General features: G+C 47.7%; 1 protein-coding gene across 6 annotated transcripts in view; it reads left to right on the top strand.

Moving 5' to 3' along the window:
• The window catches only part of cuedc1b (CUE domain containing 1b), a 130,969-nt gene that overhangs the window by 86,744 nt on the left and 24,403 nt on the right, over window positions 1-19,822 (top strand). For 4 of the 6 annotated variants that reach the window (XM_073053329.1, XM_073053326.1, XM_073053328.1 and 1 more), the window contains exons 3-6: window positions 11,478-11,605; window positions 14,996-15,122; window positions 15,922-16,093; window positions 19,585-19,677. In XM_073053329.1, the coding sequence (XP_072909430.1) occupies window positions 11,478-11,605; window positions 14,996-15,122; window positions 15,922-16,093; window positions 19,585-19,677 (520 nt within the window). The remainder of the gene's footprint in view (window positions 1-11,477; window positions 11,606-14,995; window positions 15,123-15,921; window positions 16,094-19,584; window positions 19,678-19,822) is intronic. The other 2 variants (XM_073053331.1, XM_073053330.1) reach the window with 1 other exon arrangement.

Raw genomic sequence — 19,822 nt, 5'->3', positions numbered from 1 at the left:
AACGGGAGCTCCATTATTTACGAGAACATCAACAGCAGGTTGCCTTGAGCCTAGTAACTTGTGGAATGTTCCATAACTCCTGCTCTTGCTACTCCTGGCACATGATCAGTGGCCGTTATCTGTAGGTGATGCTGGGCTACAGTTCTGGACTTGTAGAGTGGTTCTTAGCGCACTCCCTCAAAGACTCGGCCATTAAAGACCAACTCCTGTGTCCCTACTGGGCCACACAGGCAGGAGACTTGCTTGCTGGTTTCTGCTGAGGTGGAGGTGGTCCTTGGCTGTGGTTGGTATTGTACCCCTTGTGATCGAGCATCCTGCCACCGTTTATCTGCCCAGAGGCATCTGGGTGAGCCAGCGTAGAGCCCTGTCAGTGGTCAGCACCCTCCGGAGGGAAACAGGAACGAGGAGAGCGAGTACTCCACCTCATTAAAGCTGTGTGTTGGCAGGGACTGCTATTTTGCATTACAGCCGTAATGACTCAACAGAGAAAGCACCTGTCCTGGATTAGAGGGAAATGAGAGGCTGCTCCCCTTGGCAGGGCTCTGCAAGCAAGAATGTGGATGAATTCCAATCCCACAAACGACATTTAAAGAATGACTTTATCTCTGATCGATGAGTGTAAATTCCCACTCTAACATACGCAGGAGGAAGTGCTGAATGTGCAGGTCGGGCATGTGTGGAGACAAGTGCTGTTAATGTTCCTTAATCCAAGATGGTGGTACAGTAGCACCGTGATTAGCATAACATTATTACTGCACCAGCGACCCGTGTTCAATTCCCGCCACTGTCTGAAAGGAGTTTGTACCTTCTTCCCGTGTATGTATAGGTTTCCTCCGGGTGCTCTAGTTTCCTCCCACATTAAGACCAAAAGATATAGGGCCAGCATTAGGCCATTTGGCACATCAAGTCTGCTCCACCATTTCAATATGGCTGATCAATTTTCTCTCTCAGCCCCAATCCTCCTTCTCCCCATATCCCTTTATGCCCTGATTAATCAAGAATCTATCAAACTCTGCCTTAAGTATACCCAATGACTTGGCATTCACAGCCACTTGTGGCAACACATTCCACAGATTCACCATGCTCTGGCTAAAGAAATTCCTCTTCACCTCTGCTCTAAAAGGTTGCCCCTCTATTCTGAGGCTGTGTCCTCTGGGTCTTAGACTCTTCCACCATAGGAAATATTCTTTCTATATTCCAGAGACCTATGGGTTTGTAGGTTAATCGATCATTTGGGTGTACTTGGACATTGCGGACGTGGGGCAGGGAGGTCCTGTTACTGTGCTCTATATCGAAATAAAGTGAAATAATTAAGGTGCAAGATCATTGGCCTAAAATGAATGTCACTCAGTTATCCTGTCTCCATTGCATGTGGTTGTGACCATTCCTTCCCCCAACAAATACCAGAAACTGCACGGCTTGCATTGAAGCTTGAACTGTGGCCCGGAGTATCTCTTTGTACCAGGTTTCCATATGGCTTGAATGTGTTGTACTCCCCTTAAACCCACAACATTTAAAAAAAAGTATTCCTGTAAGCTCATCAAATGAAAAGATTTGACAGCAGCAATATAACACATGCTTGTCTGTTGAAAGGAACAGCAATAACTATGAGCTCATACCCAAGTCTTGCCAAGAATACAAGTTGGCTCAAAAATAGAGGAAGAGAAAGACAAATTGGGAAATAGCAGTAAACTGAAAAAAACACCTTGTGCAACTTGGGATCAGACTGCTGTGAGAAGGAACTTGGAAGTGTACAGAATGTTACTAAGTCTGTTTACCCCCAAAGCAGTTGATATAAAGTGATCTGTAATAGTTCCAGTGTTTTTAAGGTCCCTTATTGTGTAACAAAGTCAACAAGCCAGCAATCGAGTTTTGTGTGTCTGGGGGATAACAAATAGTCTGAATAATCTGGCACCAGGACATCCCGGAACATTCAGAATCTGAGGAAACTTGGACTAGTTTGTTGACTTTGATGTTTTATATTCTGCGTGTTTTTTTTCTTTCACCATTCACGTGGTGTGTGTGTGTGTGTGCGTGTGTGCGTGTGTGCGTGTGTGTGTGTGCGTGTGTGTGTGCGTGTGCGCGTGTGTGCGTGTGCGTGTGTGTGTCTTTGAATTTTTCTTTGAATGAGTTCCATGGTTTTCTTTGTCTCGAGGCTGCCCGTGGAAAGCCGAATCTCAGGGTTGCGTACTGCACGCGCACTTTGATAATAAGTGTGATTTGAATCTATGAATACCTGGTTCCTCTCTAGTAGGGAGAACACAGACCAGCCCATTAATGAGAATACAGAGGATTATTCTGTTGGCCTTATTCCCATTTGCTCCTGTCCTCGCTACTCCTTTCATGAATAAATGGCTGAATGTGTTTTATCCGGCCATCATCAAACACTCAAATGGTCTTCTCTTGTGCAAAAGCTGAATTCCTGATATCCCAGTCTACCTCACCACGGGCCTACACTTCACTTGTCCATCTCGGTAACTGCAGCATTATATTCTGCTGCGATGCCCACGGTGTGCTGGAGGAGCTCAGCAGGCCAGGCAGCATCTAGGGTGGGAGCCAACAGCTGGCATTTCAGGCCGAGGCCCTTCATCAGGACAGAACTGTAACCCTTCCTTTCCAATCCTGATGAAGGGTCTCAGCCTGAAACGCCGACTGTCTTTTCCATCCATTGATGATCTCCTGACCCGCTGAGCTCCTCCAGCACATTGTGTGTATCACTCTAGATTTCCTGCATTTGCAGAACCTCTTGTGTCAAATATATTCTGCTTCTGATTTCTTTGTACTTCTTCAGCGCACTAGTGTATGACACGATCTGCCCATATGGTAGACAATCAGTTTTTCCACTGCAACTCAGTACAAGAGACAATAATAATCCAATGCCAAAGGACCATTGGTGAGTTGGACTTCAGATATGACGTAGAAGCATAGTAGTTAGCATAATGCTGTTGAGGGTGACATGAGGGCCTCTGTTGGTCAGAGATGACCATGTCCTAGCTGTCTAAATACGCAGGTCTGGGCAGTACGGTGTTGAGAGCAAGCTGTTGCCCATGTAGCAAACTCCCCCTCCCCCCCACCACGCATCCGATGAACCCAAAGGAACGGCAGAGACTGATACAGTTTGGTACCAGGAGTTGCCAGTCAGTGTAGGACTGCCTTAGGGACTCCAGCTCCAGGTCGTTCCCTCGGGGATTTACTCCCGAAGCCTTCCCCATGAGTGGGTATGGCCGCAAGGCAGCTGTGGTTTGAGATCAGAGTCTTCCTTCCGGATGAGCCACCAACCACGGTCGACAAGCCCCATCTTCCTGTGGGCGACTGGTTTTAAGGCACCAATAACCCACCTTTGCCCCTTCCCCTGTCAGTAGAAACGGTTCCGCCAGGCTTAGTAGCTAAGCCACACGTGAAGGCCAGGAGCTGGACTTGATTGTCAGAGGCTAACTGAGGTGCACACCATTGGGCATATTTAATAGGCAGTGGGAGCTTGTCCCCATTACCACCCCTGGCTATAACAACATGAAGGAGCACTATTACAGCTCCTGCAATTGGGGTTCAATTCCATGGTTGTCTAAGGAGTTTATACATTCTCCCCGTGACCACTCCAGTTCCCTCCCATATTCCAAAGATGTACCGGTTGGAAGGTTAGTTGGTCATGTGGGCGTAATTCAGTGGCACGAGTCCATTGGGCTGGGAGGGCCTATTATGCTCTATCTTTTTATTTAAAAAAAGATAATCTTGCCAGTGACATACATATCTCAAGAAGGACTAATACTTTTAACATTACTTACTTGGGAATTTGACCCATTTCGGCAATTATTATTCTTGTCTACAGACTACCTGAGTTTTAAGAAATGGAGGTGCTATAATTCATTTCCATCCATGCTTCAGACCAGGAGGGAGCCTTGGCTTAATGCCTCATCCGGAACATCACTGCCACTTCCAGTGATCCATGCTGGTAACCTCCTGGCTGGTGTGTACTGCAGGCACTGTCTGATTACAAGTTCATGTCCTGGGCTGGGGTTGAGCCAGCTCAGCCAGAGAGGGATAACAAGCCAACAGCTGCCGGCGCTCCCTCCTGTCCGGTCATTAACAAGGCGGGAGGGTTGTGTGTTCATTGTGGATTCACCATGCAGCCTGTTGAATTATTTCATGCACTTCTCCACCCGGAGCAGGAGCGGATCGTCCTGACCCTCGGAGGCTGCTCACGCATTCAATAGCAAGACTGATTTCCCAGTCTGAATCCCTGGCACTTAATTCCCTTAGTATCCAAATACCTGCCAACATCAGCCATATCAGACACTCTGTTATGGTAGCTGATTCTTCATTGAAGGCATTTGAATAAGCAGAGGCAAGGTCCAGTGTCAATGGTAGTTTGTACAGCAGTGGCCGCAGTGCAAGTTGAGGTGTTTACAGGAATCTCTGAGAGTCTCCTTGTGATAGAGGTTGCACTTGGCCAGCAGAAAGGCAGGCCCAACTCCACTCTGAATTTTTCCCATTCCTCTGGAGACTGCTGGCATGGATGCGCGCTAGGGACACAGGATAGTGCAGACACTGGGATTTGGAATGAAACACTAAAAGCTGGAGGAACTCTGGGCCAGCGGCAATGGGGAGAGAAATGGAAAGTTGAGGTTTTGGGTCAAAGCCCTTCAGCTAGACTAGTGTAAAAAGATGGAGGGAAATGGTGGGGCAAGAGCTTGCAGGTGAGAGTTGGATCCAGGTGAGAGGGGATGGGCTTATTTATTGGGTTTCGGCGTGGAATCAGGCCACTCTGCCTTGCAACCCCCAATTTAATCTTAGCCTAATCCGAGGACAATTTACAATGACCAATTAAATCTACCAACTGGACCGTGGGAGGAAACCGGAGCACCCAGAGGAAACCCACGCGGTCACAGGGAGAACATGAAAACTTCCTAGAGGCAGTGGTGGGAATCGAACCTGGGTCGCTGTGCTAACCACTACGCTACCTTGCCGTTGAGGGGGGAGGGGAGAATGAAAATAGCTGCAGGGAAATGATAGGTGATTGGGATAAAGGGCTGAGTAAGATGGAACCTGATTGGAGAGGAAGCTGGGTTGTGGGATGAAGGGAAGGTGAAGCAGTAAATTCACTTTGGAACTTTGAGTAGTGGGGGCCAATGGCAGGAGTATCTTGCTGATGGCCAGCTGGAGAGGGTGGGGAGGGGGAAGAGACAGTGATGAGGAAAAAGTTCCGTACATGGCCACCTGTGTGTGGGTACAGATCAGCACCAGGGATGGTGCTAGCCTATTATGTGCTGCTTTGTTAAAGGCCAACTGGTCTGTAGGCACGAGACTTTAACACACACAGTGGATAAAGTTCCAAAACCCAGTTCCGAATTTTTAACAGAAGTATAATTTCTCCTTGGGTGGGAGCGTCTGGCTTTTTGTCTCTCCTGTACTTAAACTGTGATGGTGACTTGAGTGAGCTCCACTGTTAGTTGAATCCTTTTGGAGAGCAGAGCGTGGGGCATGACCGTGGTGGAGAGAGCTCGGACTCGCACGCAGGCTGGGTGTGGATCCCCCCCCCGCTGAAGAATATTAGTGACCCCGGTTTGTGTGATAGAATCGGTCTGGCAGCATCCCGGTCACTAAATGACGAAGCTGCATTTCTGGACGGCTGAACTCAGTCAGGTTCTCCAGTCTGTGAGGATGACAGTTCCGCAGCTCCCTGGCTCGAGGAGGATGAAAAGCTCTTCAAAAATGAACGTGCAGACTCGGAGCAGTAAGCGTCCCCTGCATTTAGAGAAACAGGACGGTAACAGGCCATTTCCTACCAGTGAGCCCTCTCTGCCCAATTACCCCATGTGACCAGTTAGCCTGGAGATGCGGGGCAAACCGGAGAAGCTGAAGAACACTGTGCAGTCACTGGGAGAACATACAAGCTCCTTACTGACGACGGCAGGGACTGAACTCGGGTTCCTGGCACTATAACTGCGTTACACTAACCGCTACGCTACCGTGCCGCACATTATGCTAAAGCTCGATAAGATCATCGGAAAGCTGTGACATAAGTAGGAGAGTACACGCTGTAAAGTGAATTACATCATCCATTGAGATGAACCTAAATAGGTTTCTAAAGGCTTTAACGTTCTCTGATCTGTCAAATTTCAAAGTAAATTTATTACCAATGTACATTTATGTCACCATATACAACCCTGGGATACATTTTCATGCAAAAGTCTTAGGCACACATACAGTGTATGTAGCTAGGGTGGCTAAGACTTACTTGCACAGTACTGTGTTTGTCAACGTAGAATAGAGCGTGAGTTTGTAACAAAGGATGTTGGGAATGGTGAGAGTGGAGGGGTGTGGGACAGGTGGCAGAGGAGTGCAGGGGTGGGGTGCAAAAACATCCAGCCTGACCCCCCCCCCCCCCCAACCATTCCGGCGCAGTGAGATCAGCGAGTTCCATCCAGTGACAGACCGCTCCCATGCCGGGTTGATGTCGAGCTCGCAACTCGATCTCGTAAAAAAAAAACACTGCCACCTCCAGTTTAAAAACCCACGCGGAATATTGTGGAGGATCAAATACCCAAACCCAGCACAGCCCCCACTTGTCCCATTTAGCCTGTCTCAGTGCGGTGGTCCTTAAGACCCAGCGGACCTCGGGAGCCGGCGGAGGTCAGGACCCGCCGCCCGCGGTGTTTCTGTTCCATTGACGGGAAGTGATCGCGATTGAAAATAAAGTGGAAATAGTAAAGCGTTTGGAGAGAGATGAAATGCCATCATCGGTTATCGGAAAAGTGTTAGGCTACAGTCGGTCAACGATCGGAACAACTTTAAAGGATAACGGATAAAGGATAACAACTTTAAAGGATAGAGTGAGAATAATGGAGCTTATGAAACCCCCGCCCCGATGAAAGCTACAGTTATTACTAAGCAACGCAGCAGTTTAATGATTGGAATACATACATTTCTTAAGTGTTTTATATGCATAGAAAAGTAAAATATATACTATATACTAAGACAAACATTTGACGAACTGATGCTAAATAATACCAGATGTACTTGTTCAGACTTGCCTACAAATCCGACTTAAAGATGGACTCAGGAACGGCACTCGTATGTAACCCGGGCACTGCCTGTATTGTGAAATTTTCTGCGGCAGCAGTACAGTGCAATACATAAAATTACTATTGTACTGTGCAAAAGTCTGAGGCACCCCAGCTATATATGGTATATGTACCTAAGACTTTCACACACAAGTTGTACTAATGTGCAGCTGTAGGTTCCTTGAAAGTCCAAGGGTTGTGCAATCAGTTCAGAGCTGAGGTGAGTGAAGCTAACCCCTCTGGTTCAGTGCCTGATGGTTGTTTAAAGTGGTACTCGGTCCAGTGCCATTTCCAGTCGACCACTCCATTAACGGGGTGGGGGGGGGGGTGTGCGTGTGTAGTCCAAGGACCCAAGACCGGGCGTGCATGTGGAGGATGTTTAACAGAACCCCCCCCCCCCCCCCCCCCCACACACTCAACCGCATCAACACAAGGCAGGGACAACTCGAGGGTAAATTGCAGAACCCAATGTTTACTGATAAACTACCTCAGAGGAAATATTAATATAATGTATGCTGCATCTTGAAATACATAGGCTGCTTTAGTCGAAGTGAAAAGCCTTGAGAAACCTTTATAGATTCATCATCATCCCAGTGGGTAATATAACTCACTTTATAACATTGCTTCGATATATCTAACAGCTGTCACTGTTTTTTATCAACAGTCTGCCACTTCTTAGCATGATAAGTGCAAGGATATCTATTACTAAATGTTTGTATTTGTATTTTTTTAAGAGCTCTGGATCATTATCAGCGAGTTTTGGAGTTGTACATTGTGGAACCAGGCCCTTCAGCCCGTCGTGTCTATACCAGTCATCATGCCAATCTATACTAATCCCACTTGCCTGTATCCCACAATTCTTTGCTCATGCCTGTCCAGGCCTTCATGATGCACCCTCGAAGCCAAGGCAAACAAAATCCATTCATCTCTGTTTGAACGTAACATATGGTGGAAGTTTTCAGGAAGGGTTGTTAGACCATAAGACACAGCAGTAGAATTAGGCCATTTGATCCATCGATTGGATCCAGTAAATTGCCCACTGGGTGGGTGGTGTATCTGGGAAGAGTTGCTGTGCATGTGAGAGAGAATAGGCTGCAGAGAAATAAGTGAGGGAAGTGGAACTGATCAGAGATGGCACAAGAATTGGGGTTGGTCTTCCTCTGTTAACACCTTCCTCCTGTGCATAAGACCATAGGAGCAGAATTAGGCCATTCAGCCCATTGAGTCTGCTCCACCATTCCATCATGTCTGATTTATTTCCCCCTGTCCTGCCTTTGACATTCTTACTAATCAAGAACCTCTCAGTCGCTGCTTTAACACTACCCAATGACATCTGTCTGTGACAACGAGCTGCGCTGGTTCTCAACCCTCTAGCCAAAGCACGTTTACTTCTCATTGCCGCCAACTTTTATATCTAAGATTTCGAGAAAGCACTTGATATGTACTTGAAGTTGCTGGAAAAGTAAAAGCAATCTGAATAACAAAGAACTTTATCATGTGGGTTGGTAAGTCGTGAGTATCTTTTTGTGTTTGTGTTAAGTTCCCTTGCTTGGAGATCTGCTTTCTGAAAGGATAAGCTTTTCACTATGTTTATCAACTAGTTGTCTCATGCAATCAGGACTATTATATTCCACGTTTGTAGAAGGCTCTATGTTATTATGTTATTGTGCTATGTAAATGCTTATTTCTTTTATAGCGTGTTTGCTCTTTAAACACACAATGGTTCTGACCGTGTCCAGTATCTCTGGTGTAATGAAAAGAGTGTCACCATTGTTTCCAATCCTCACGGCAGTAATTATGTATAATTAGCCTCAACTAATTTTTTATTCCATGGACCCCTACCATTAACCAAGAGATCCGGGGATCTCAGGTTGTGAACTCCTGTATGAGAGAGAAGAACTTTTATGGTCGATCTTAATCTATTCCGCTCCGTAGATGCTGCCTGATCCGCTAAATTCCTCCAGCATTTTGTGCGTGTTGCTACTGGGATAACGTTTGTTTGTTTGTTCATTATGTGCCGTGTTTTATGACAGGGTGATTATGGTCTTTCCATGACCGTGATTGCTCTTGGCAAATCTTCTGCAGAAGTGCTTTGGCATTGCCACCTTCTGGGCAGTGTCTTTACAATTCAGGTGACCCCAATCATTATCAATACTCTTCAGAGATTGTCTGCCTGGCGTCAGTGGTCACATAACCAGGACTTGTGATATACACCAGCTGCTCATACAACCATCCACCCATGGTTTCAATAGGTAATTTAACGACAGAGAAATGTATACAATACACACCCTGAAATTCTTCTTCTTCGCAAACATCCACAAAAACAGAGGAGTGCCCCAAAGAATGAAAGACAGTTAAACGTTAGAACCCCAAAGCCCCCGCCCGACACTCAAGCAGCAGCAAAGCAGTGACTCCCCCCCCCCCCGACCCCCCTCCAACAAAAAAGCATCAGTGCCCCCCACCGAGCACTCAAGCGTGCAGCAAAGCATCAATAAAGACACAGACTCGCAGTACCCCAAAGACTACTCGTTCACCCAGTATTTCAACATACCACAGGCTCTCTCTCTCCCTAATAAGGGAAAAAGAGGTGTCTCCATTTCACAGCGAGAGGGGAGACATAACAAACAACTCGCTGATTTACGATGTTTAAAGTCTGTTGCATCACTTTTCTGAGCTCTGCACCCAGAAAGGTGCAGCTTTCCGGACACACGACCCCCAGCAGCCAACCCGCTGCTCCCGACGTTCCGTGTTCTCATGTGACACCTCAGTCCAGGGCACCGGCCTAGAATCAGCAGGTCTTCAGAGCCACGAAAATCTGGAAACCTGGAGTATCAAAAAGCGGCCGGTCGTGAGACCCTGAGAGCAGGTCCCGTTCCCACAATGAACCAAAGTTGGGGAGTAACTCCAGGTCAGGGTCTTCACGTGATCCTGACCGAAGGGGCTTGCCCAAGGATGACCTGCAGGCTAGTGGAGGGAAGCAGTGCTGTTCACCTCCTTTGGTAAAGGTGTATCTCCACCCCACCACCCAATGTAACATGGGGGAGAACATTAAATCTCAGGTAGATCAAACCTCAGATGGTGACCATATCCCTGCCTTCCCAATTCAAGACCAAAGTTTAAAGATCATGAAGGTGTTGGAAGGGATAATGAGTTTGGCAGATTTTTCCTCATTGATCAGTGGCTTAAGTGGTGAGGAAAGATGTAAATCTGAAATGCATCTATCTTAAAATCAGAACGAAGAGGAGTGGTCAAATTGTGATCTTAATATATTGAAACAACGCACACAAAATGCTGGAGGATCTCAGCAGGTCAGTCATCACCTTGAGCAGGGGATTCCCATTGGTTTTGGCCAATGGCATCAAAAAGGTTGGGAATTCCTGATCTTGAGGAATAAACAGTCAACATTTCAGGCCGAAACCCTTCCGTAGATATAGACGCTGCCTGACCTGCTGAGTTCCTCCAGCATTGTGTGTGTGTGTGTGTGTGTGTGTGTGTGTGTGTGTGTGTGTGTGTGTGTGTGTGTGTGTGTGTGTGTGTGTGTGTGTGTGTGTGTGTGTGTGTGTGTGTGTGTGTGTGTGTGTGTGTGTGTGTGTGTGTGTGTGTGTGTGTGTGTGTTCTGGATTTTCAGCATCTGTGGAGTCGCTTGTGTGAATGTATTGAAGGATTTGATAGTCTATACAGAGAAACAAGTCCCTCTGGGGGTGGGGAGAATGTAGAAGAATTTTTTAATTGGTTTAAAAGTGAAATCAGAAAGGGTTTGTCCATAAAATAGATGGAGGGATTAGGGAACTTCTCACCCCAGAAATTTGGAGCAGCTGAATATTCATGATCTTGTTCGCGAATCAAGGATGTTGGGATGAAGGTGGTAAAAATGATCGACTAGCCATGCTTGGTAAACTGTGGCCAGTTCATGTCTTGAACTTTGCGTATAATTCAGACTGATGGGTAATAAATGTGTTGTGACCACCCCCGTCCCCTGTGTTAATGTGACTGGATGTCCCTGGCTTGAGTGATGGTGTGGTAGTTGGGGTACCGTGACAGAGAGCAGTGACACGGTAGTGTGGTGTTTTGGCCGATGCTACTGCAGCGCCATTGACTCAGGCTCATAAGGAGTTCCTACATTTTTCCCATGACCACATGGGTTTCCTCTGGATGTTTATTTGGTCACTTGGGTGTAATTGGACAGACCCGTTACCGAGTTGAAAGGTCTCCTTCAACAATGGGAATGAGACTTGGTGCTCAGCCTTCACCAAACAGAAGATAAACTTGTCGAATTCCCTTTACCCGGTGAGCCCTCCTTCAGTAGGCCCTGACAGGTTACAATTGATGGTCTTGTGCTTGTTTCCAAGGCCGCAGCCCCTTAAATTCCTGTGTCATTTTAACCTCCTTCTTTTCTCTCCCTGCTCTCTCATTCAGATCCTGGAGAGGACGCTGGAGCCGGACAGTTCGGATGAGGAAGCCCCTCCTGTATATTCTCCTCCTGCCTACGACATGCACATGTTTGACCGACAGTATCCGCACATCCCTCCTCTGCCCCCTCGACGGTGAGCTAGGCCACTGCGGGCGGCGTTTTAACGGGCAAAGCCATGTTTGTTGCACGTGCACAAGTAGGTGTAAATGAAATCTTACTGCAGCGGCATCGGAAGCACGTGGGGTCTCTCTTTCTCCACCTCTGAGGAGGCTGCAGAGAGCACGTCCCACAGATGCACAGTAGGGAGCATCCTAACATGCTGCATCACTGCTTGGTACTGAAACGGGACTGTGGCAGACAGGAAGGCCCTACAACGGATAGACAAAACTGCGCAAGGCATCACTGGCACCGGGCCTACCTGCTACCGAGGACATGCACAAAGAAAGATGCCGGGAAACAGCCCTGCCCTGCTCATAGACTGTTGCCCCACTCCCATCAGGGAGGAGGCTACGTAGCATCCACTCCAAGACCACCAGACTCAAAAACAGTTATGAACCCAGCAGGTCGGGCAGCATCTGTTGAAACGAGCAGTCAACGTTTCGGGCCGAGACCCTTCGTCAGGACTGAAGAAGGAGGGGGCAGGGGCCCTATAAAGAAGGTGGGGGAGAGGGTGGAAGGTGCCAGGTGAAACTGGTGGTCTTGGAGTGGGTGTTACATAGCCTCCTTCCTGATGGGAGTGGGGCAAATAGTCTATGAGCAGGGCAGGGCTGTTTCCGGCACCTTTCTTTGTGTATGTCCTCGATAGCAGGTAGGCCCGGTGCCGGTGATGCGACGGGCAGTTTTGTCTACCCTCTGCCCCCTCCTTCTTCAGTCCTGACGAAGGGTCTTGGCCCGAAACGTTGACTGCTCGTTTCAACGGATGCTGCCCGGCCTGCTGAGTTCATCCAGCTTGTTTGTACGTGTTGATTTGACCACAGCATCTGCAGGGTACTTGTGTTTACAAAAGCAGTTATTTTCCCCAAGAGGTCAGGCTGATCAACACCTCTATCCACTAACCCTCCCCTCCACATCCCCACCACCAGTATTTCATCATTTCCTGTCAGTCACCTTGTTTACAGACACTCCTGTGCCTCCTTTATGGACATACAGTCAGCCTGTGTGTATATGTAAACTATCTCATTGTGTGTTTTATTTATTGTGTTTATCTTATTGTGATTTATTTTGTGCTGCGTCGGATCCAGAGTAACAATTATTTCATTCTCCTTTACACTTGCCTACTGGAAATAGCTTTACACAATCTGGAACAAGGGAAAATCTGCCAGATGTGGGAAATCCAAGCAACACACACAATGCTGGAGGAACTCAGCAGGCCAAGCGGCATCTTTAGAAAAGAGTACAGTCGACATTTTTGGCCGAGACCCTTCATCGGGATGGGGAAAGAAGATGAGGAGTCAGAGTAAGAAAGTGGGGGGGGGGGGGGGGGGGGGGAGAACCACAAGGTGACAGGTGAAACCGGGAAGGGGGAGTAAAGAGCTGGAAAGCCGATTGGTGTAAGAGATACAGGGCTGGAGAAGGGGAAGTTTGATAGGAGAGGACAGAAGGCCACGGAGGAAAGAAAAGGGGAGAGGCACCAGAGGGGAGGGTGTAGGCAGGTAAGGAGATGAGGTGAGAGAGCGAAATGGGAATGCTGGTGTGGGGTGGGGCGGGGGGGCATTACCTGAAGTTCAAGAAATCAATGTTCATGCCATCAGGTTGGAGGCTATCCAAACAGAATATAAGGTGTTGCTCCTCCAACCTGAGTGTGGCCTCATTGTGACAGTGGAAGAGACCATGGACTGACATGTCGGAATGGGAAGTGGAATTAAACTGGGAGATCCCGCTTTTTCCGGCGGATGGAGCGTAGGTGCTCGGTGAAGCAGTCTCCCAATCTGCGTTGATCTCACCGATTATATAGGAGGCCACGCCAGGAGCAGCGGATACGGTAGACGACCCCTACAGACTCACAAATGGTGTTGCCTCACCTGGAAGGACTGTTTGGGGCCTCGGTAGTGAGGGAGGAGGTGTAGCACTTGTTCCGTTTGCAAGGATAAGAGCCAGAAGGGAGATCAGTGGAGAGAGGGACGAATGGACAATGGAGATGCATAGGGAGAGATCCCTGCAGAAAGCAGAAAGTGGGGGGGGAAGAGAAAGATGTGCTTGGTGGTGGGATCCCCCTGGAGATGGTGGAAGTTATGGAGAATTATGTACTGAACGTGGAGGCTGGTGGGGTGGTAGGTGAGGGCAAGAGGAACCCTATCCTTGGTAGGGTGACGGGAGGAAGAGGAGAGAGCAGACTGAGCAAAATGGAAGAGGTGTGGTTGAGGGCAACTTTGGTGGAGGAAGGGAAACCCCTTTCTTTGAAGGAGGACACCTCCTTAGTTCTGGAATGAAAAGCCTCAACCTGAGAGCAGGGTGGTAGAGTTGGAGGAATTGAGAGAAGGGGATGGACTTTTTTCAATTAACATGGTGGGAGGACTCACCTTTCTCCGATGCATCTTCTTTTCCAGTCCTGCCGAAGGGTCTCGGCCTAAAACACTGGCTGCACTCTCTTCCATTGACGATGTCTGGCCTGCTGAGTTCCTCCTGCATTTTGTGTGTGTTACTTAAACAAACTGGAATAAGCAACAAGGCAAATATAAATTGGAAAAAAAATATACAAGAAGAAATACAATTGGGGGAGAAAAAAACAAGAGTCCATTAACACAGTGACCACATTGTACTACAACGGACTGAGGTGTTGATTAGGATCATTCTGTCCATTGTGGATCTCTCTCACACTCACTCAGTCTCGGGTCATTCCTACCGACTGCACTGTGAGCAATAGCTTCCATGTAACACCAGGTTGCCATGTGACCCCTGTTAAACTATGCGCCCCCCCCCCCCCAACTTAACGAGTATCATGAAGCGTTTACATAAACAGTGGCAGAGTGGTTAAATATTGGACTGGTAGCTGGAGATCTGGACCATTCAGAGGTGATTCAGGGGTATATTAACTCTGCTCAGTAATTGTGACTGAATCTTGCCACCACATAAGGAAAGGAATTCTGCTGTCCTCGGTTTATAGGAGTGCAGGCCCACGGATGTGGCTGACTCTCAGTGTGGCACGGTGTTCCAGCTGTCTACATTGGCTGTGCAAGCCAGGGCGGTACAATATGGAGAGCAAGCAACTGCCCGTGTAGAAAGCTCCCCCTCTTCCGTGCAGCTGATGAACCCGAAGGAACGATGGAAACCGCTGGAGTTTGGCACCAGCGACATTGCAGGAGTTAAACTCTGCGTAGGACTGTCTTAGGGACTCCATCTTCTTGGGATTTACTCCAGAAGCCTTCTCCGTGAGTGGGTATAGTAGAAGATTGAGATCAGAGTTTCCCTTCTCTTAGCTGAGCTCCCAGTCACACCTGACGAGCACAAAGTCCAACCTGCGTTAATATATAGTGTGTACCTCAGCCGATTTGATGTTGAATTCTGGACTCTGCTTTGCTTGCAGGCTTAACATCCAGAACTCTAGTGGGAGCCAGTCACAGAGACGGTACCGGAATTGGAACCCTCCGTTACTCGGTAACCTACCTGACGACTTTCTGCGAATTCTGCCGCAGCAGTTGGACGTGGTCCAGGTGAGCTGGGTTTTGTTTTTTGTTGTTATAACCTGAGGCCTTGGGTGCATCCCGGCAAGGAATAGTCAAGAGCAACACACAAAGTGCTGGAGGAACTCAGCAGGTCAGGAAGCATCTATGGAGGGGAATAAAACTCAGGGTCTTGGCCTGAAATGTCAACTATTTATTCCCCTCCTTAGATGCTGCATGAGCTGCTGAGTTGCATCAGCATTTTGTGTGTGTGTGTGTTGCTCTGGATTTCCAGCATCTGCAGAATCTCCTGTGTTCAGTGTTTCTTATATCCTTTTTGGTCTCGAACACTTGTGAAAAGGGCCCTCACCAGCCCTGCAGCATGATGGGTAATTGAGGCCATAAGGCGCCCCTGTCATGGACAGCCAGGCTTCCAAATGTTTGTGAGCATGTGATGAATGGACTTCCTGCTTTCCTGGTCTTTTGGAATTTCCACCAGCCCCTGACGTCACCCTACTGGGACCCAGTGTAGCAACAGCACTATCTCTTACCAATTTTTGTCACTGCTCCACAGAAAGCACCCTCTCCAGATGCATCACTGCTTGGTACAGCAACTGCTCTGCCCGTGGCTGCAAGGCACTGCAGAGAGTTGTGAACACAGCTCAGCACATCGCCAGCCTCCCCTCCATTTGCTCCACCTACACTCCTCGCTGCCAGCATCATCACCAACCCAGATGTTCTGCCATCTCCTCTCTCCCACCGGGCAGGGGGAATCGAAGTCCAGGGCTGATGAAATGGTGAGGTCTGTGATGGCGTTGGAGTTGATCCTCTTGCTGTTCCCTCCCTGCAGAATTCTCAGAAGGCCAAGATCGGGGCGGGCCCGGAGCCGCGTGGGTCAGCTGACCAGGAGCGGAAGCTGAAGCAGTACCTGGAAGATGAACGCATTGCGCTCTTCCTGCAGAACGAAGAGTTCATGAAGGAGCTGCAGAGAAACCGCGACTTCCTGCTGGCACTGGAAAAGGGTAGGTGAGGGGCAAATCCCAGCGGGCCTTAGTGGGATTGGGAATAACGTTCCCCCTTAGTCATTCCTATTAACCCCTTGCTCTCCTGTACCCTGGTAGAAGGCCTCTCTATCCAGGGCTGCTCCTTGGGACAGGGGGCTCTGATTACATGTTGCTTCCTGCACTGATTTCTGCACCACTGCAGGTATCCCAGATGGATGCAGGGGATCGAGATTGCCGCTGACGGCCATCTTCTCAAGGGCAGTAAGATACCAGCATGGCCACATGCCCAAACTGAAATTAAAATGCACTTTCCATAAGATATGGGAGCAGAATTCATTTGGTACATCAGGACATCAAGCCAGTGTACCACAGTGCGACATAAAACCTGCCCTTCAAGCTGCCTTTAAATATTTCCCCTCTTTCTTACCTCAAAGCTATGCATTCTAGTTTTAGATTCCCAATCTTAGAGAAAGGACAATGGCACTCTATCTTCTCTGTGCCCCGAATGGTTTTATAAACCTATATAAATCACCTGTCTGGTACTCAAAACTCCATTCAATGAAGATATGCTGGCTTCACCACTGTCCATCTATCCCTCCCTCCCAGTCACACTGCCCAGCAACCCCCAGTTTAACCCTAGCCTAATCACCGGATGACTTACAATGACCAATTCACCTATTAATTAACCAGAGTGGACTGTGGGAGGAAACCAGGGCACCTGGAGAAAACCCCACATTCCATGGGGAGGACGTACAGGCGAGGTGGGAGTTGAACTCTGAACTCCGATGCCCCGAGCTGCGATAATGTGTTAACTGCTTTGTTATCATGGTACCATGGCAACCTGAGTCACCACTTTCAGGGAACTATGGAGCTGTATTCCTGTTTTACAATACGGCATAGGGTCCTGCTTTCACTGTGCTAATTTTGCCTGGGCTTTATTTCCCTGAACTACACCACTCTGCACTTGTCTGTGTCAAATTCCATCTGCCGTTCCCTCGTACGCTTTCCCAGTTAACCGAAGACCTGCTGTAAACTTTTACGGCTTTATTTGCTGTCCACCACACTTGTGATCCTGATGTCCTCTGCTGCAGAGTTGGTAGTCGTGTCACCTACATTGTTGTCTAAGTCGTTAATATGTTTGATGAACAACAGGGGACCCAGCACCAGTGCCCGTGGCACCTTTCCAGACTCAGCCCTCGAATCCGAGAAATAATACTCCTGCCGCTCTCTGTCTCCTAAATTTCAACCCCAAATTGTCTCGTCTGAAGTAGGAAGATAATTAGGGAGTTGTAATTGTCCTCAAGGCCCACTACTCTGACAGAAGAAAGTAATAAAGCTAGAAATCTTAATCCAAATTGCACTCAGTGGCCATTTTATTAGGTACGTCCTTTATTAGGTATGTTCATGGCCTTCTGCTTTAACCCATCCACTTCGAGGTTTGACATACTGTGCATTCAAGACGCTCTTCTGCACACCACTGTTGTAACGTGTGGTTATTTGAATTACTGCCAGTTTGAACCTGTCTGGCCATTCTTCTTTAACCTCTTAAACAAGCATTTTTGCCCACTGAACAACTGCTCACTGGATGTTTTTTGCTTTGCACACCATTCTTTGTAAACTCCGTATGTTGTGCATTAAAAAAAAAAAATAATCCAGGAGATCAGTAGCTTCTGAGGGCAGTTACAAACCGCCCAGTCGGGCACCAACAATCAATGTGCCGTCAAAGTCACTTGGATCACATTTCTACCCCGTTCTGATGTTTGGTCTGAACATCAACTGAACCTCTTGACCATGTCTGCATGCTTTTATGCATTGAGTTGCTGCCACATGATTGGCTGATTAGATATTTGCATCAACGAGCAGGTGGCCAATGTGCATTGAAACTGTTGACAAGTCCATTTTCAGTCAGTGTCTGGTAATAGCAGAGTTAGTGGCGATGGCCTTCATAGATCAGAGGATAGACAGTTATTCATTGACTAGGCTCAAGCAGGAAAAGTAAGTACTTTTGTTGAGCTAATGCAGAGATTCAAGATTGTTGAATGTCATTTCCAGTACAGAGGTATAAAGGAGAATGAAATAGTGGTCACTCCAGATCTGATGTAGCAAAAAAAACCAATAAAGTAAAGAACATATTCCTTTCAAAAACACAATGCATATAAATACATAAGATAGCTTATATTCAAACAGTAGATTGATTGTACGTCCATAAAGTGACACTGGGCACAGGAGCGTGCGTGGTGTGACTGACTGGAAATGAATTAGAGTGAAGATGTAATGCAGGATCACAATGAAGTGAGGCGGTTTACCACCAGAAAGCAGGGATAAACTGCAGTTGGCAGACACTGGGTGTTTGCTGGAAGGTAGGGATGCCATGTCCAGACTTGTGTGGACTTTCCAGCTAGCTCCAGCACGCAGCAGCTGAGAACTTTCCATCATTTATGCAACTCTGGAATAGCCAGTTCACATTGGTCGCCGTGACTGTGGAACTGCAGGGTTGTGTTTAAATCGAAAAGGAATTCTGAAAGGAAATCTGGCCCTGCAGCATTTGGGCCATACAGGATTCTCAGCAGTGGGGTCAAATCTCTTGTGTTGTCCACTGTGGGGTAACAAACCACCAAGTACCTGGGTGGAAGGGATGAGCGATAAATGTCAGTGATGTCCACAGATATAGACCAGAGAGCATAGAGCAGTACTGCACAGAAACGGGCTCTTTGGCCTACTGTGTTGTGTCAAACCTGCTAAATTAGTAACCAATAAACTGATCTCTCCTGCACAATGTCCATATCCTTCCATTTTCCTCACATTCATGTGCCTATCTAAACATCTCTTATGTATCTGTCTCTCCAACCACCACAGGTACTCTCCACTCTCTGTACTTTTTAAAAAAACATGTCTCTCACCTCTTCGCGACCTAGTCTGGTCAGAACAGGCAAACCCAACCACAGGACAGGAGTCAAAGTTCATAGTACATTTGTATAAATATACAACCAGGAGATTTGTCTGCTCACAGGCAGTAAACAAGAAACTGGAAAAAAAACAATTAAAAAAAAAAGACCAACACCCAATGCCCAGAAAGAGAGAAAAAGAAACAAATTGTGCAGACAATAAAAGCAAGCAACATCATTCAGAACAAAATTGATTCCGTAGACCTGGAACAGCCGGAGTAGGCCCATAGCCTCAGTACATCACACAGCGGGGCAAATCGCTGTGAAGCTCACAGACACTAAAAGCGCTGAGCGGCCGGAGCAGGGCACAGCCTCGGTGCCGAGGAGAGTGGAGTAAACGTCGTGGAGCAGAACCCATCCCAACCCTCGCCTCCGGTCCTGACACCTTGCCTCTTCGGTCCACCTGGCCTGCTGTTTAAACGGTCCAAACACCAGCTCGTCGCCCGCACTCCGATCTGGGCCCTACCACAGCGATACTCTCTGGGCCTGGACCTGGCCACATTCCGGCCTGTACCCAGTCTTTCCAAATCCCACTGGTCACTGTAACTGAGTTTTATTTTTCAGATCGGCTCAAGTATGAATCTAGGAAATCAAAGTCCACCAGTGCAATTGAGTCCTTGCCCAGTGATGGCGTTAGTTTGCCTTCAGCGGTTCCAGGTAATGCAGACATCAGCTCTTGCCTCCTGTGATTTATTAGGCTTATAATTTGCCATTAATACCTGGTGGTGATTTAGTGCTGTCTGCCTAATGAGATCTGTTCAGCTGCTAATAATTTATCAGTCTTTGCTCCTTTTGGTAAATT

The sequence above is a fragment of the Hemitrygon akajei genome, chromosome 8 (genome assembly GCF_048418815.1).
Source record: "Hemitrygon akajei chromosome 8, sHemAka1.3, whole genome shotgun sequence".
In the NCBI taxonomy this organism is placed as follows: domain Eukaryota; kingdom Metazoa; phylum Chordata; class Chondrichthyes; order Myliobatiformes; family Dasyatidae; genus Hemitrygon; species Hemitrygon akajei.
The sequence above is the reverse complement of the archived record's forward strand: the minus strand, read 5'-3'. Positions and strand labels throughout refer to the sequence as shown.